Raw genomic sequence first — 16,247 nt, forward strand, 5'->3', positions numbered from 1 at the left:
CCTTAAAGCCTTTTAAGGGTTGCCATCAGTTGTAAGTGTCTTGATAGCCCATAAGGCTGTAGCAGAGCTATTAAAACCTACATGATCTCTAAGCTGAAATCTACTTGAGAATTGCTGTGAATGAAGAGCTGATATAATTAATTCTCTTCCGACCAGTTTAAATATCTTCTCAGAAACAAAGTGCTGAGGAACAGATAATGGACAACGTAACTCATGGTTCTCGGTCGGTAAGATTCCCTTGACTACGGGAGATCCCAATAGAGGATAAGATATAATAATCAAAACATGAAAGATTTTATTTACATATTTAAAATGGTTTTATTCTGCTTTTCTCTTTAAAAGGTGCAGGCTTTCTACCAGGATAAACTACAGTTGACTCCCAAATGATCCTTGTAGGTCTGTTGCCATCCAGCACCGTTCCTTCTCTTGAACTGTATGTGTTTCTCTACTGCTGGGGGGCAGTAAAACCACAGTGGAGGCACAAGTACGTGTTAAGGGAAGTCAAGCTTGGCCGCTCCATTCAAAGCCTGGAAGTTTTAAATGCCTTTTGTAGATGCCTCAAGGACTAATGTTTAGTGGCTTACCTTGGCCCAAATCCTGTTACGTAACTAATTCGTACGTTTTGGTCCGCTACTCCCTAGGAAATAAGGAGCCCTAACGAGATTCCTGGGGGCCCGTGAACACACAGCAAATGTGCTTGTGTGATGCAACAAGACTTTGGCCATTGTTTAGTAGCCATCTGTCTCCGTGTCGGTCTTTTATTTATTTATTTATTGGATTTCTATCCCGCCCATTTAGACCAAAGGTTTACTCTGGATGGTTAAGGACAGATGTTAAGGTTCAGGTCATGGACAGAAGTTAAGGTCCAATTCCTGCAAAGCTATGATTCTGTAGTAGAAGAAACCGCCTGGAAGTGTGCAAAATGAAGTGTGCAAAGGCCCTGACAGGAGAAGGGCCACCAGGACAAGAAAATATTCATCACACATTCAGCTTTTTATGGTGTAAAGCATCTTTACAGTGGCTTCAGCAGGCCTACAAGCAAGTGCTACCAGTTTCACAAAGGGAAAAGATGGTGTGGCCTTCATACACAGTCCAGAGGCAAGACTGGGGGACACCACTGAAAAAACACAAGTTGGCTTGGGACCCGTATCAGTCTTCCTCGGGCTGCGAAGGGTGCACTCAAAACTTTAAACGTTCCCCCCCCCAAAAAAATCATGGACAGATGCGTCAGGATCAGGTTCCTTGGTGAAAAAAATAAGTTCCAAAACGGGGGCTACGGACACCCCATCAGAGCTGTAGGTTTTTGTCTTCCATTACCACTGTCTGTGTCATTTTGAACGATGCAGCAGAAGGACAAAGACTCGCAGAGGAGAATAGCTTCAAGTTCCCCAGATAGACCACACCTTTCTCATGGCCTGGCACTTACGTAGTTTCAACTCATTTTGAGACCTGGGTAGGAGAAAGAATAAAAGTGTTTCATTACTCGCAGTTGTGAACCGTTGGAAACTGACAATGTTTCTAACCGTTTAAGAGAGAGAAAACACTCAGCAGAGATGAAGGGGCTCTCTCTCTCTTGATGTCAGAGGTGGCAGGAAATGACTGGTTAGTGCTGAACAGATTGACAGTCCCCCGTCCAAAAACGTCCCTCCCAGCCACTCAAACCACAGGCAGCATGTGAGGTTGTAAATACTCCAGCGTTCTCTTGGTCTTCTCCCACCACCTCACCCACGTTCTACTCCCATCGTTTTACTTCCACCCAGGTGGAATCTTTCCTGTCAATACGGCATGTTCCTCACTCACCCCTCTGATCACATACATACTACTGTAAACCAACACTTTTCAAAACAATACATATAAAATAACTAGGCACCACAGGATCCCTGGTGATAAGTGTCTTGAGTCCAAGCGTCTTGTTGTTTCCAAACGAAACCATGAACACCTCCGTCATTCAGTGCTGTCCAGTGGTTCTTAACCTTTGTTATTCAGGTGTTTTTGAACTGCAACTCCCAGAAACCTCAGCCACCAGAGCTGATAGTAAAGGCTTATGGGAGTTGCAGTCCAAAAACATCTGAGTAACAAAGGTTAAGAACCAGTGCTGTAAACCTCTGATGGAAATCGCTCAAAGCAGAGAACCACACAGCCATTTTCTGAACAGCTTTTCTAGCGCCGGCGCTCCTCTGACGAATTCATCTACTGGCCTTCTCAGAGGCTCCAGTAGTGGACACATAGGGATTGCCCCATAGGGATTGCCCCCTGTATAGGAGCCACCCATCCCACCAGCCAAAAAAGAGCGTTCTCTTCTGCGGTCTTTGTTTTTCCCACAAAGCTAGGGCGCAGTGACGAAGCACTTAGGATGCCTTAGATGGGTTGATGTGTCCAGGTCGATTTTAAAATACTTTAGCGAGACTCCTGTAAAGTCTGCCAAGTTTACTCTGTGGACAGAGGGCTGCTCGGAGGTCTCAATGCAAGAAGAAAGTAGACTTTGCCTTGTTTTTTCCAGTAAACATTGGCCGGATCGATAAAGCCGTGGTGGAGACTGACCGATTTACACGGTTTGGCCGGCCACTGCAGTACTAGAGCTTGCCCGCATGCCCGAAACAAGTGTTTTATGAATAGAACTGCAATATTGCAGGTTCTCTCTCTCACCCCCTCCCATCTCATGCTCCCGAAACCAGCCCCTTTCGAAACAGTATGCTTAGCATGAACGTATACACAACACGTGTAAAAATAACGGGGGGGCCACAGAATCCCTGGCAATAAGATGATCAAGGGATTGCTTGCAGGGGGCTTTTGAAACCAAGTCCACGCTTGCAGGTCATCCACTCGGGCCTCAAAGAATTCCCGGCATCAGAAAACCTAGCGACTGTCCTGCTCCAGGAGCTTGGGAAAGCGCAGAATGGGGAAGGGCAACTTCCATTCTCTCCAGCCGGCTGCTTGTCACTGCAATGAACACACGTCACTCCCGCCCTGCCTTTCCCTCGGCCTGGGAGTCCTGTGGGCTACCAAAGGAGCCGGGTGGCTGCATGACCGAGGATGGGGATCCAAAGGGCAGTGGCCGTCTCCTCTCCAGTTGCCTTGAAAACAACGACAACCGTGATTTGGACCTTTTTTTTTTCTCAAACCACTGTGAAGGCTGAAAAAAGGGCCTCCCTTGGTCATCTGGATTCTCATGCATACGGTTTTGTGGTGTACCTACACGGCTCTGTTTGACAGGCCGGCCTGGCTCCAGGAAAAGTTAATCTGGACAAAGTCCCCCAGGAAACAGCACATGCAACAAGCTGAAAGCTGCAGAGCGTTGCCTGTTCTACCATGAGGCTTAACTAGCTAAGTCTTTTTCTTTTTCTTTCTTTCTTTCTTTCTTTCTTTCTTTCTTTCTTTCTTTCTTTCTTTCTTTTTCTCCTCCTTCCTTCCTTCCCTTTCGATCAGAGTGTTGCACAATGTAACATTATGTACATATATGATGTGGTGGCGCTGGAGGTTAAACCGCAGAACCCTCTGTGCTGCAAGGTCAGAAGACCAGCCGTGACCACAGAAACTGTCTTCAGACAAATGCTGCCTCTACGGCTTGGAGATGGGGATGAGCACCGTGCCCTAGAGTCGGACACGACTGGACTAAATGTCAAGGGGAACCTTTTACCTTTACCTTACATATATGATATATAGGTAATATTAAAACCAAAGTAAAATGTCTAAGATAATTAGACAATTTTGGCTTAAATACTTCCAACAGCCTTCTCTTGGCCATTGTCTAGATCTTCTTTTGTTCCTGTGGTGGGACATAAATGACATGCACGTGAGTGCTGCACGGATTGAATTTCTCCACAGTCACAGAAAAATTGTCCTGTACGCTGGGTGAAAAACAGCGCCCACTGAACGGCAGTTTGGTTCCACTGTGCAGAGCAGCGAAACTGGAGAAGCTTCCAGCTTGCTCCTGTTTCCAAAGGTGACCCAATCCTTCGCCCGGACGCATCCATACTGAAGACACTGTATTCTAGTCCTCTGGCTAGCTAGGTAGGCCACCTCCTTTTCTGCTGCCAACAGCTTTCTGGCAGCAAACAGGAAGGCAAGAAGACCTTGGAAGCCGTTAATCAATAAAGAAGGGTAAACACCCTCTTTCGTGTGTACACTGTGGATTGCGTTCACATCCCCAGCCAGGCCTCCCTTGTCATCAAGGGTTAAGTCAGAGGTCACCAGGAACAGGGAAGAAGAGGCAAGCGGAAATTAAATGCCAGGGCAAAGTTTTTAACTTGCTATCAGAGATGCACAAAAGGCCACCCTTTCATGAAGGGTGGGGCGGGAATGTCGTCCTTCCTCTCCCCAGAGTTTGGAACAAACACATCAAGAATAATAACACGGCCTGTTACATGTTTGTCCTTAAATGACAATAGCCCATTTCTTTACTATCACGCAAGCATAGTAACAAACAGGGTCAAGGTTTGGAACAATGCATAAAGCTTACTTGTTGTGACTTTGAAACGTCATTTCGGGGACCTTACCGAAAATGTTTGCCGTGCTTTTGGAAAGGGGGAAAAAAGAGATAAAATAATGAAAAAAATCCAATACTTTCCTATGAATTAGGGCAGAGTGGCATTTTTGTAAAAAGCAACTTCTGGGTTAGATTTTGAAGCCCTGTTTCTGAAGACTGCTTAAGCCCCCGAGAAATCTGAACACAATCGCTGTCCGATTCTCGGTACTATTTCCAACTTCAGTGCCAGCATATATAACAATATAAAGCAAACACCCGAGGAGGCGATGCATGAAGGAGGGGTTGGTTTTGGCAACATGAGCTAACAAAAATCGAATGGGGTTTACTCGGAAGTAAATGCAGATGGGGCTGCAGGGTTAACCCCTCAGTTGCATTTCTTGCAGCAGTGAAGACCTCGGCCCCAGAACGTGCCGGTTACCAAGGTAGGATGATGAACAAATGTGTTTCTTTAAAGCAAATCATGCCAGATACTGTAGTAACATTCCAGGTTAGTTACATTTTGTATAATGGCGTGGAAATCCAAAGTTACAAGAGGTTGAAAAGAAAACGTAAGGCAACGCGGAGGCTCTCCAGTGAGCAGAGACGCAGGACGTCTTCCCCAACCTCCTGTCCTCCAGATAGGTTGGACTACAACTCCCATGTTTAATAGCCGGCTGAGAACATTTATTTACTTATTTAAAGTATTTCTATTCCACCTTTCTCCCTACAAGGAACAATGGGTGGTTAGCCTTTTGGAGGCCATCATGTTTTGCTATCTGGATTCAAATTTGGCTGCAAGAAATGTTCTTAGGAGTTTGGAATAGCCCTCAGTGTCCCCTGACATTCTGGGGGGGGGACTCATACTTTTCAGCCAAGATTTCTTTCCTCTTCCTCCCCCCCCCCCAAAGACAGTTTCTGGGCCTGCTGGAAAACCTTCTGAAGACATCATAGAAGTTGGAAGGGGCCCTCTAAAGGCCATCCAGTCCAACCCCTAGCTTGAGGCAAGAACCCAAGTCAAAGGAGATTGGCGGGGGTGGGTGGGCAGTCGGAATTTTTTCCGGAAGGCCTCCCGCCTTGGAGTGCTCCCCACCTCTCGAGATCACGGTTTCCCCTGGGGGACTGGTTCGACAAAATTTATTTATTTATTTAAAACATGTTAACCCGTCTTTCTCCTTAAAAAAGAACCCGAGGCGGCTCACCCCATTAAAAAGCCAACATTGGGGGAAAAAACCTAGTCCTATGGGAAAAGACCCTAAAACTTGGGAGAGGCGGGAGGCCGCAGGGAAAGAGGGGTCCCGATGGAACGTGCGATGGACGGACTCCAGAAGGGGAGAGCGGGGCTTCCTTGAATGGGAGCCGGGCTGCGAAAGGCCAGGAGGGCTGTCTTTTTTTTGGGAGGGGGTGAAAGGGGTGCCTGGTCACTGGATCGCGCTTGCGGGGGTGGTGGGGGTGGTCCCGGGGCGAGGCGCCTGGGGGGAGGGAGAGAGGGAGGGAGGGGGGCGGCGCTAGGCGCGCTCCCTCCTTCCTTCCCGGTGCCTGCGGTGCGTCGGGCGGGCCAGCGGCCGGGAAGGGGAGGCGAGGGGAGGCGCGCGCCTGGCCGCGCAATGGCGCTGCGCGAGTTCCAAGGGCTGGTGGATCGGGCGGGCGGGCGCGAGCGGCTGCTGCTGGTGGGCGAGGTGCGCGAGGGCGAGCGGGCGGCGGCGGCCCCCCGGGCCCTGCTGGAGACCTTCGCCCGCGACCTCTTCGGCGACCCCCCGCCGGCGGCCGGGAAGGAGGAGGAGGCGGAGGAGGCGCCGGCGGAGGGGGTCCCCGGGGGGCGCCGGGTGCACCGGGTGCGGGGCGGCGGGGGCGGGGGCGTCCGGGCGGGGGCGGGCTGGGCGCCGCCGGGCTGCCCTTTGCTCTTCGTCCTGGTGCGCGCCGCCTCGCTGCCCGAGCGCCGCCGCCTGCGCGAGATCCTGCGCGACGTGCGCGGCCAGCTGGGCGCTCCTCGCCCGGCCGTGGTCGGCGTGGCCGTCCTGCCCGGCGAGGAGGAGGATAGGGATGGCGAGGCGGCCCGGGCGCAGCTGGAGGCGCTGCTCCGGCGGGTCTTCGGCGCCCGGAGACCCTCGGAGACCCTCCAGGCCGCCACTTACCGCCCCCTCGGAGGAGGAGACGGAGACCATCCGCGGAGCGAGCCGGGACCCCCAGCCGCCGCCGCCGAGGAGGTCCGCCAGGCCGCCTGCCGAGCCCTGCGAGCCGCCCTCCAGCTCCGCGCAGGTGAGCCAGGCCGGGCGGGCAGCAAGGACCCGTTGGTTCCCCCCCCCCAAAAAAAAGAGAAACCTTCCCCCAAAGAAAAAAAGCTTCCAAAAGACCAGGCGCGGCCCGTCAGAAGGAGGAAAGGCAGGGACCAGAAACTTGAGTCTTTTGTTAAAAGATGGGCGCAGAATGTAGGCTGTTCCTCATATTGCCCTGTTTTGGAGCTCTGCGGGTGGTGTGATTTCTTTTTTATGATTATTATTTGGGGGGGGGGTTTTAAAAAAAAGGTGGTGTGATATCAACAGCAGCCAGAGGACTGGGTGGAATTTCTTGATATCGTTCCCAATGTTGTTCTTAGTAGCATGATGGATGACCTGCATAGCCCTACCTGTGTTGGCCAAAACTTTTTGCAGGTGATTTTCCTTCAGTTATTTTCCTTCTCAAACACATTCCCTATGCATTGTCTCCAACACATTATTGGCATCACTTGGCAGGACAAAGTTCCAAAGAGAGTAGTCCTAGATTGAGCTGGAATATTCAGCATGTATACATTACTGAAACAGCAACATCTACGTTGCTTTGGGCATGTCGTGAAAATGGCTGATGGTCGGATTCCAAAAGATCTCCTGTCTGGAGAATGAGTGCAGGGAAATTGCCGCAGAGGGAGACCCCAGCTGCGATACAAGGAGATCAGCAAGCGGGATCTGAAGGCCTTAGGAATGGACCTCCACAGATGGGAAACCCTGACCTCTGAGCATTCAGCCTGGAGGCGGGCGGTGCATCATGGCCTCTCCCAATTCGAAGAGATCCTTGTCCAGCAGGCCGAGGCCAAGAGGCCATCCCAAAACCAGCAAAATCGGGGAGCTGGACAGGGGACACATTGTATTTGTCTTCCATGTGGAAGGGACGGTCACTCTCAAATTGGCCTTCTCAGCCACACCAGACACTGTTCCAAGACCCCTATTCACAGCACGTTACCATCGTCTCTCAAAACTGAAGGCTGCCTACATTTTCCTTCCAGATGCTCCACTTTGTCCACTTTGTTTCTCTGTCTTTAAGGGCAGGGTTTTTCTTTTACATGCAGTCCGACATCAGATGCACAGCTGGGGGAGGGAAATGGTGCAGCTGGAAATGGAAAAATTAAACCCGAATGCCTCTCCATCAGAGACACCTCTCTCTTCTGCGCTGGTGGTCCCTGACCAATTTCCAGCTGTGCGGTTCTGCACCGAACAGCATGTTAAAAAAAATATCCACTGTTTGAGAGTAGCTTGATGGGTTTTGTTTTTCCTTCTCCTGATGTTAGATAAGAAGTGACAGAAATGTATTTGCTGAGTGTCTGGATCTTATAGAAGAGAGAGGAGCTGGCCCAAGGTTGAGGCAGAGGGCGGAGCGGCCACCTAGCAAAACATAATTCTGAGAAAATGTCGGCTGCAAGTTTGGAGTAGAAAGAACTGCTGGATAACCCAGCAGTTTAGGTAGAGCCAGAGGTTGGGAGTTTGATTCCTCCACTAAGCCTCCTTGACGGGGTTGGACTCAGTGATCCAGAGGGTCCCTTCCAACTGTGCAGTTATAAGATTATTATTTTATTAGAAAGCTGAACACAAGATTTCCTAAGTGAAGTCCGACACTAAGCAAGGAGAAATTGGAATTTTAAAAAAAATCGCAACCCTTATGATTTCCCTGAATTCCTGTGCTGGTTCGGGATTCTGGAAGTTGTAATCCCAAAAAGTAGCTTTTGCAGACTCTGTAAACAAATAGCTTTAGAGGTGTTCCCAGCGTGGACCCCTGACTTGATCGCCAGGAGCTTGCTCTCTTACTTGGTTGCCAGCTCTTCTGAATCTCCCGGTTGGAAATCATGAATCCTTCAGGCTTCTTCCTGATAACATTGGCTGGGTGGAGAAAATGAAAGATTGCCCTCCCACCCCGAGTGTCCAAGAACCAAGCCTTGTGTATATTTACTTAAATCTGCTGGCTGGGACTCTGTTTGGAATCACAGAGTGTCACGCTCCAGAATCTGCCGTTGCGCTGGCTGGAGAGACTGGCTCGTTGGTAGCCGTAGGTGGCTCCCTTGTCCAAGGGGACAGTGAGTCACAAAGAGGGTTCTGCAGCACATTTCATAGAATTATTATGACTTATTCTGTGATTCTATAAAACCAGATAACCCTCTGTCCGATCTGCTTTGATTTGGATTCCTGCCTGGAGCAGGGGGTCAGGCTGGATGGCCTTACGGGCCCCTTCCAACTTCATGGTTCTAGGATTTGCTCTCAAGCACATCCGCATTCAATGACAATCTGGAGATCGTTGGAAGTTCTGCTAAGCTCTGGTCCCTGAGAGAAAACCTTAGTTTTAAGTTTGTAGGTGCAAATGCAATTTCGGTGGGGTATTTTCATTTTTTTCCCTTTTAATGAAAAGCAACCTTCAGAGGCTAATATTTTGTGCAGGGGCAGTCAGAAGAGAGGTTTTTCCTTGGGGGAGGTGAGAGAGCGAGTGTGAGCAAGTGGCACAAGAGCATCCAGTGAATTTCATGGCTTGAGGGGACATGAACTGGGCTGTGGGGACTGCGAGGGGCGGGCAGCTTGGTTCTGGACGTCCGGAAAGGACAACGTGACCCACCTCTAACTGCTTCACCACCCTAGTTCTCATAACATGCTCTCTTTTCAGTCCAGTATTCAAGGTTACCTCTCCATTTTGCTACTGGAAATGCATTGGTGGTTTCCTGGGTTTCTGCAGATTAATGATCTGGGCTGACTTCCTGAGACAGGAGCCCAGGACTAGGACTCACGCAGGGATGCGCTGAATCCTCTCTCTTCTGAGAGCCAGCCATTCTCTGGGATGTCTGTATTGAGTGTTTCAGTCCGTCCTGCTGGCTAGATGCAGAATGACCTCTCAACCGATAGAAGCTGACGGTGCTAAGTGGGCATCTTCTCAGGGACTCTTACAGAGATGCAGCGGGCAGCCTCTTCTCTGGACGGGTAAACTTTGGGCCCGAGAATTATTGATTTATTTAAAATATTTCTATGCTGCTTTTCTCCCCAAAAAGAACCCTCTGTTCTTTTTCTGCCTTATAGCCAGATGGTGGCACAATTGACCGTTTTTGAAATTCCCCCCTTTGGAAATCTGGAAAGCTTTCAGGGCGCGTTAGACTGACCGGCTGATCTATTTTTGGAAGGAGCCCCCCCAATAGTTTCCTTTTTTTGATGGGATGGGTTGGAGCGGCTTGCCGTAGAGCCCGTGCGGTCGAGAGTTCAAATCCCCACTGCATCCCCCCCCCGGGGAGAGGTAGTCCAGGTGAGATCACCTGCGGCCTGTGCGGCTGATGGGATCACGTGCCTTGCTGGCGGTGTGGCCTTGGGCCAGCGGTCCCCGAGCGCCACTGGACAGAGCCACTGGGAAGCGATGTCTGAGCATGTGTAGACCTGTGTGGACTTGAGGGTACATGTGATGATCAGCTGCTTTGCATTGTGTGCCTCTCTGAGGACAGCTGGCTCTCTTTCTGTTTCATAGATGAGGTGGCGACGGAGAAGCAGAGGCTCCCTTTCTTCCTGCAGTGCCTCCCCTGGGTCAGGCCAAGACAACAGAGCGACGGACCTTTGGATACAGCGGCCGATGAGTTAAGAGAAGGCAAGTCTGTCGCCAGAGCGGAAACCTCTTCCTATGTCTTGGAAACAGAGCAGTTCTGCATTGCAACCTCTGCTGGGGTTCTTAGAGACGGGCCATTCAGATTTTGTGGTTGTTGTGGGTTTTTCGGGCTTCTTGGCCGTGTTCTGAAAGTGGTTCTTCCTAACGTTTCGCCAGTCTCTGTGGCTGGCATCTTCAGAGGACAGTTTGCTGTCCTCTGAAGATGCCAGCCACAGAGACACAGTTTGCTGTCCTCTGAAGATGCCGGCCACAGAGACTGGCGAAACGTTGGGAAGAACCACTTTCAGAACACGGCCAAGAAGCCCGAAAAACCCACAACAACCATTAGATCCCGGCCGTGAAAGCCTTCGCGAATACATTCAGATTTTATTCGGACTACAGATCCCACCATTCTTATTTTGATGAATTCTGCCTTGATAAACTCACAGTTAACTTCTGTGAAGCCTCTCTTTTAGGCCCTTGAAGCTTTCCCAGCTGGGCTTTTTCTCCTGGTGAGCAAAACTGAGGTGTCTCTAGATGTGAGGGTCTCTCAAGTAAAATTCCCAGAATGGAGAATTACAGGATTTTTAACCTACAAATTACAAATGGGACATTCCTGCTGGAAGAATCTTGGAAATGGGAGTAACGAGAGGGCTGGGGGAAGCCATAGGAAGAGCAGTACGAGAACAGAATCCATGACGTTGGGGACTGCTCCAGTACAGGAGGCCTTCAAGAGATACTTAGACAACCCCCTGGCATCAAGATATCCTTTGATTTGGGTTCCTGCCTCGAGCAGGGGGCTGGACTCGATGGCCTTTAGAGGTCCCTTCCAAATTCATAATTCTAGGATTCTACATTTTTTTCCATGCCAGCGCTAAGCTTCGAAGTTTCTACACTTGGTGAACTTTTTACTCCCTCTTCCTTAATGGAGTTTATATATTGACTGGGAACTGTAGGGTCTGCCTTTACCAAACTGGCATCATCTGGTTGAGTTAGACTACAAACCTTACGTCTATGCACTGGGATGGCAAATTGGTTAGGGAAGGCGATCATAACGATTAAATATGTCTGAAACTTGGTACAGTAGGACCTCTGTGTCCGCAGAGGGATCAGTTCCAAGTCTTCCCGCGGATGCTGAAACACGTGGATTAGAGCTCACACTATTATAATAGTACAGTAAATGCTATGCATAGCATAGTCTCTGGCTCCCTCTTGTGGCCAGGTATGGTTATGACAACATGGAAATATGTTCCTCTAGCAAATGCTGTACATAGCATGGTCTGTGACTCCCTCTTGAGGCCAGTTCTGGTAACTTCATAGCTAGAAATACATATTTCCTGAATTTTTTCTTTTAATATTTTCAGACTGTGGATAAGAGAACCAGCAGATACTGATCTTGTAGATATGGAGGTCCTACTGTGTATTGTTGAACAGATATGTCCTCAGCCAGGTTTCCTTTTCCCAACACAGATACCCTGCAAGATGCGGACGAAGGCATGGCTTTGACCAACCTGACGCCCAACGGGAAATGTGAAGAAATGCACGGAAAGGCCGGCTCGTAGGAGGCTGCTGGAATCCCTTCTAGTGCTGCCCTCTGGGGTGAAAGGGGGGAACCACCCTTTTCTATCCTTCGCCAAGAAGCAGGACCAAGGGAGAGGATCTCCCTGTTATGCTCCTGGTAGAAATCTCTGTGAAACCTCTGCCGGTCCTTCAGAAGAAGCTGCTTTCCCTTCCTTTGATTGCAAGGGTCTTGCAGCATCAACGGTCCGGAGCCTTTCCTTCTCTTCCTCTTTTTCCAGCCCCCGGCCAGGAAAGCCGTTCTTTTGACTTTCAGCCAGCTAAAAGTGGGCAAAAGCTGTTGGCATCAAGAACGGTTCTCAACCGACGGCAAGAAGGAGTGGGCTTGTACTGGAAGAGGTGCAGACGGTTGGACCTGGCATTCCAGTCGCCTTCCGAATGTCTGTCTTGCAGTGGACCTAAGATTACGATATTTAATTCCCTGACTTCTGGGGATGTGTCCCTGCCTTCAGATGTGAAGTAAGCAGTCAGAACGGGGCTTAATCATTGTCCTTTGGAAGGACTGAGAGGAACAGTTAGACTTCAAGCAGCAAAACAACTGCCTGTCTTTGTTCCTTGACTTCTTTGCCACCATGAGGAGATGCCGTCCAGATTTGCATCCGTGTAAATCTGTGCTGGAAACAAAGCATGACATCACTAGCCTCTTCCCAATGGATAGTCTGTACTTCCACTGAATTGTGTGCTTTCTAGCAGTTCTGCTGTAGCCTGAAAAGGCACGTCCTGCAAGCAGCAGGACCCAGGTGTACCTTGTGCATCTCCTGCCAACCCTGGGAGGAGATTTGTTTTGGAATCTTGCTTTATAGAAACATCCTTGTTTATAAGTGCCGTTTCTGTCTTGGCCTTTTCAGAGAGGCGACAGACAGAGAAGAAGGGGCTGGATCCTTAATCTTTTCACGCAGCCTCAAAAAGTGGAAATCTACAGGCTGGTCTTTAGATCATCTTGTTGCCTGGCCTTCTGAAAGAACACTCTTTTGAAAGAAAGGGGGAAAAGCAATTCCACTGCAAGAGCCCCTCCCGTCTCTGCCCGGCAAGCCTCCCCGGCTTGGTGCTTTCCAGATGTTTTCGACCGTGGTTCTAATCCGCCCTGGCTCACACGGTCAGCGGGAGGGGATCGTAGGAGATGAATTCCAGAAGGTGGCCAGCTTGGAGAAGGCTAGCTTCTGAGTCACAGCGTTTGTTGTCTTCAGTCAGGGCCGATGGGTCATGTTGGTTCATGTGTTTCATGACATGTTGGCTAAAGCAGAGGAGGGATTGAACCGAAGCAGAAATAATCATTTTGGAAGCCACAGAGCTGTGTGTCGTACCTTCTAGGGATCCTGGCTGGGCGGGGGCAGTTACCTGGGACAGAATTTTTGAGTTTTCATGGTGTAATTGCTGGGGGAGGAAACTTGCAGCCCTCCAGATGTTGTGAGGCTACAGCCCCCCCTCCCCGTGAGTTGTCACCACTAGGTCTTCTGGCTGGTGGTGATGGGGCTGATGAGAAATTGCAAGCCAACAACCTCTGGATGACCATAGGTTGCCCAATCCTGATCTACTACTTCTAACTTTAATTCTAGGGCTAGTATTCTGTTCCTCTTTGGGGAGGGAAGTGATCAAGCAGGAGTAACCTGCTTGATCCCAGTTTGCAGTTATTCAAGCTGGAAGCAGTCCCTCTGTTTCAAAGGGGCGTTCCCATTGTACGAGGGGTTGCTGGCTTTCCCGCTGCGTAACTGGATGAGGGAAGGAGGAATCGCACACGGAACAGGCTGTGGTGCTGCTCATTTGTGAGCAGCCGGATACTAGTGGAGGCCACGATGTGACAGAAAGAGTTTTGATGTCTTCCCTTTCCAAGGACTGGGCATTTCTGCCTTGTACAGGGGCCTTTGGCAGAACAAACCACGGGTGAAGTTTCCCTTTGTGCTTTCATGCTGGGGGAAAAAATGTGCCTTTTAGATTTCTGCAGGTGTCAACGGTGGAAGAGTCTTAACAGCAGAGAAAAAGTGACCCTTGTAAAACAGCTGCCATCTCGTCCCACACCCAAAAGGGCATCAAGCCATCTCGGCCAATTCCCTGTATTTTCCAGAGGAACAACCGTTTGCTGGGAAATAATAATAATTTTTGGCTGTCTTTTGGAAGCTCATTGGTTGTGTCACCAACTCTCTGGACCACAAAAAAAAATTGCAAAGCAAAGAGGCGTAGAAATCCTGGCAGAAAATACAGTGTCTGCAGAGTTTTGCTGGTTGTTGAATTGAAAATGTTGTGGTGGCAGCAAAACAGGTCATTTTCCTGCATGTTCCGCCGTGTAGGAAGCGATGTAGCCAAAGAACGCAGGATCAAAGCTCACTGACCTCCCGATGAACATGGGCCATGACTTCACTTAATCTTATGCCCCCCCCCAAAGGCTTCTCTGAACTTCACTGCAGGCCTGATGGTAGCTTGGGATAAATGGATTTTCCCAAGAACAGGGTGTTGATCCGAGCTGTCCTTGTTGTGATGCAATGCATTTGACGGTGGCTTGGTCTTCGATGGGAAACCAAGTGCCATTAACTTTGCAAAAGACATGCTCCTGAAGGAAACAAAAGCTGCTAGAGCTCATTTGCAGATCTAGATCAACCCTGACACCTCCTTTCTGGGAGGACTATCGCCATCGGCCTCTGCGCTTCCTCATTTGCGGTGACGCTGCACAGAATATGCACGGTTATCTGTCCAGGGGGGTTGTTTGGCTGGCATCAAAGTAGGGGGAAAAAGACCACTGGCTTCTCCCGTCGAGAAAAATCATTCGGAACATTTTAAACTTAATTACAATAATAAAAAAGCCATTATTTAAACCCTACCTTCTCGAGACTTATGATTTTGTTTCCACCTGGCAGTTCCTGCTTCAGAAAACTGAATGGACTGAAAAGGTGAGTCATATGACACCAGCCCAGGATCTATTTAATGTGGATTTTTTTTAAAAAATTCTTCACGGGATAAATCGGTAGATTTGATCAAGCTAGCACGGACCAATATAGATGATGAAACTGGAGTTTGCCACTGTCATTCATGTTTTAGTGACCTCGAGTGCAGATTGCACACTGTAGGCAGGCTTTCCCTTAAGAAACATTCATGTTCAACTGTCCAGTTCATTGGGAAGAGGTCAGAAATGGGAAATGTTACTTTTTTATATGACTTCTCTTAGGAACCCTCATTCTTTAAAAAAAAAACCCAACTTTTCAATGCTCTGCACAAGATACAGAAAATGCATTTATGTATTTGATTTGCACTGCCTACCATGCTGAATCCCTTCAAGGAGATGAGTTTATAGCCCTAAATGGCTTGAGGCTTGCATACCTTAAGAACCGCCGTCTCTGATCTGTTCCCTTCAGCACGGAAGGCCTTGCTCTGGATTCCTCTGTCATGACGTTCAAGAGGTTATGACCAGGAGGACGGCCGATGCAGTGGTGGCTCCCTCTTGGAGAGATATATATAATGTTCGGATGCATCCCCTCCACACCACCAACAAATTGTGTTAACTTTGCTGTACAGCTGCTGGTGGATTGTGAGTGGGTTCTGATCAGGTCAAAGGAGTAGATGATTTTATGGGGGCATTCTGTGATTAGCTGCGAGAAATAAAAGATCAAAACTCAATGCTTGTTCAGATCACCCTCTGCTTTTAATAACAGGCAATATTTTGTGTATCAAATAAATAAAGTATATTTTAAAATACATCCTTAATCAAGAGTGTTGCAAGTGTTTGTTGACTTCCAAAAATATTGCTGGTTTTGTATAGGGAAAAAAAAAAAAAAAAAAAAACAATCCGTCCACAATAGTGAATATTATCAGTTGTGGCCTGGCATAAACTTTTAACCAGGACAGAATAAACTCATGAGTAAAACTGGCCATGAAATGAGCTGACGTACCATAAATTTTTTGTTCATGCATGCAAACACAGCATAACTTAGTAGATTCGCTGGTAAGATTTGGGGATGAATTCTTAATTTCCAATCCGTATTAAAATAGTTCCCATTTAATCAAAGGGACATTGGTATGTAACTCCCATTGATTCAGTGGATCTGCTCTTAGTTGGCATTGACTATTACATTTAACTAGCTGATTAATTGAAGAGGGACAGTTTTAATCAATAAAGAAATGTTTTAAGTGGCAGAGCTGCAGATTGAGACATGCTCCCCCCCCTTTCATTTCTGTTCTGTTTTGGTGACAGGAGTGTATTTTCATTCAGATGCATTCATAATAATGTGGAATTATAGAATTAAAATTAAAACATGAAAATTACTTTTCTTTCTGAAAATTAGTTGTTTGAGACAATGATCCAGTATAATCACTTATTTGGGAGTAAGCTTTATTGAAATCAGTAAGCTTCTGATTAGATATG

The 16,247-nt window shown here is 48.5% G+C and overlaps 1 protein-coding gene across 2 annotated transcripts; it reads left to right on the forward strand.

The window, feature by feature from the left end:
* The first annotated feature begins 5,985 nt into the window (after positions 1 to 5,985).
* Positions 5,986 to 15,589, forward strand: C3H2orf72 (chromosome 3 C2orf72 homolog). 2 transcript variants are annotated; one of them, XM_072996337.2, is made up of 3 exons: positions 5,986 to 6,721; positions 10,205 to 10,321; positions 11,789 to 15,589. In XM_072996337.2, exons 1-3 carry the CDS (start codon positions 6,070 to 6,072, stop codon positions 11,878 to 11,880), a joined length of 861 nt encoding a protein of 286 aa, XP_072852438.2. In that variant the 5' UTR covers positions 5,986 to 6,069; the 3' UTR covers positions 11,881 to 15,589. The 2 variants fall into 2 exon arrangements, with proteins under 2 accessions (XP_072852438.2, XP_072852440.2); XM_072996339.2 differs by having other exon boundaries at positions 11,683 to 11,825.
* Positions 15,590 to 16,247: the final 658 nt, after the last annotated feature.

Source organism: Pogona vitticeps, chromosome 3, assembly GCF_051106095.1.
Source record: "Pogona vitticeps strain Pit_001003342236 chromosome 3, PviZW2.1, whole genome shotgun sequence".
NCBI classification, from domain to species: Eukaryota; Metazoa; Chordata; class Lepidosauria; order Squamata; family Agamidae; genus Pogona; species Pogona vitticeps.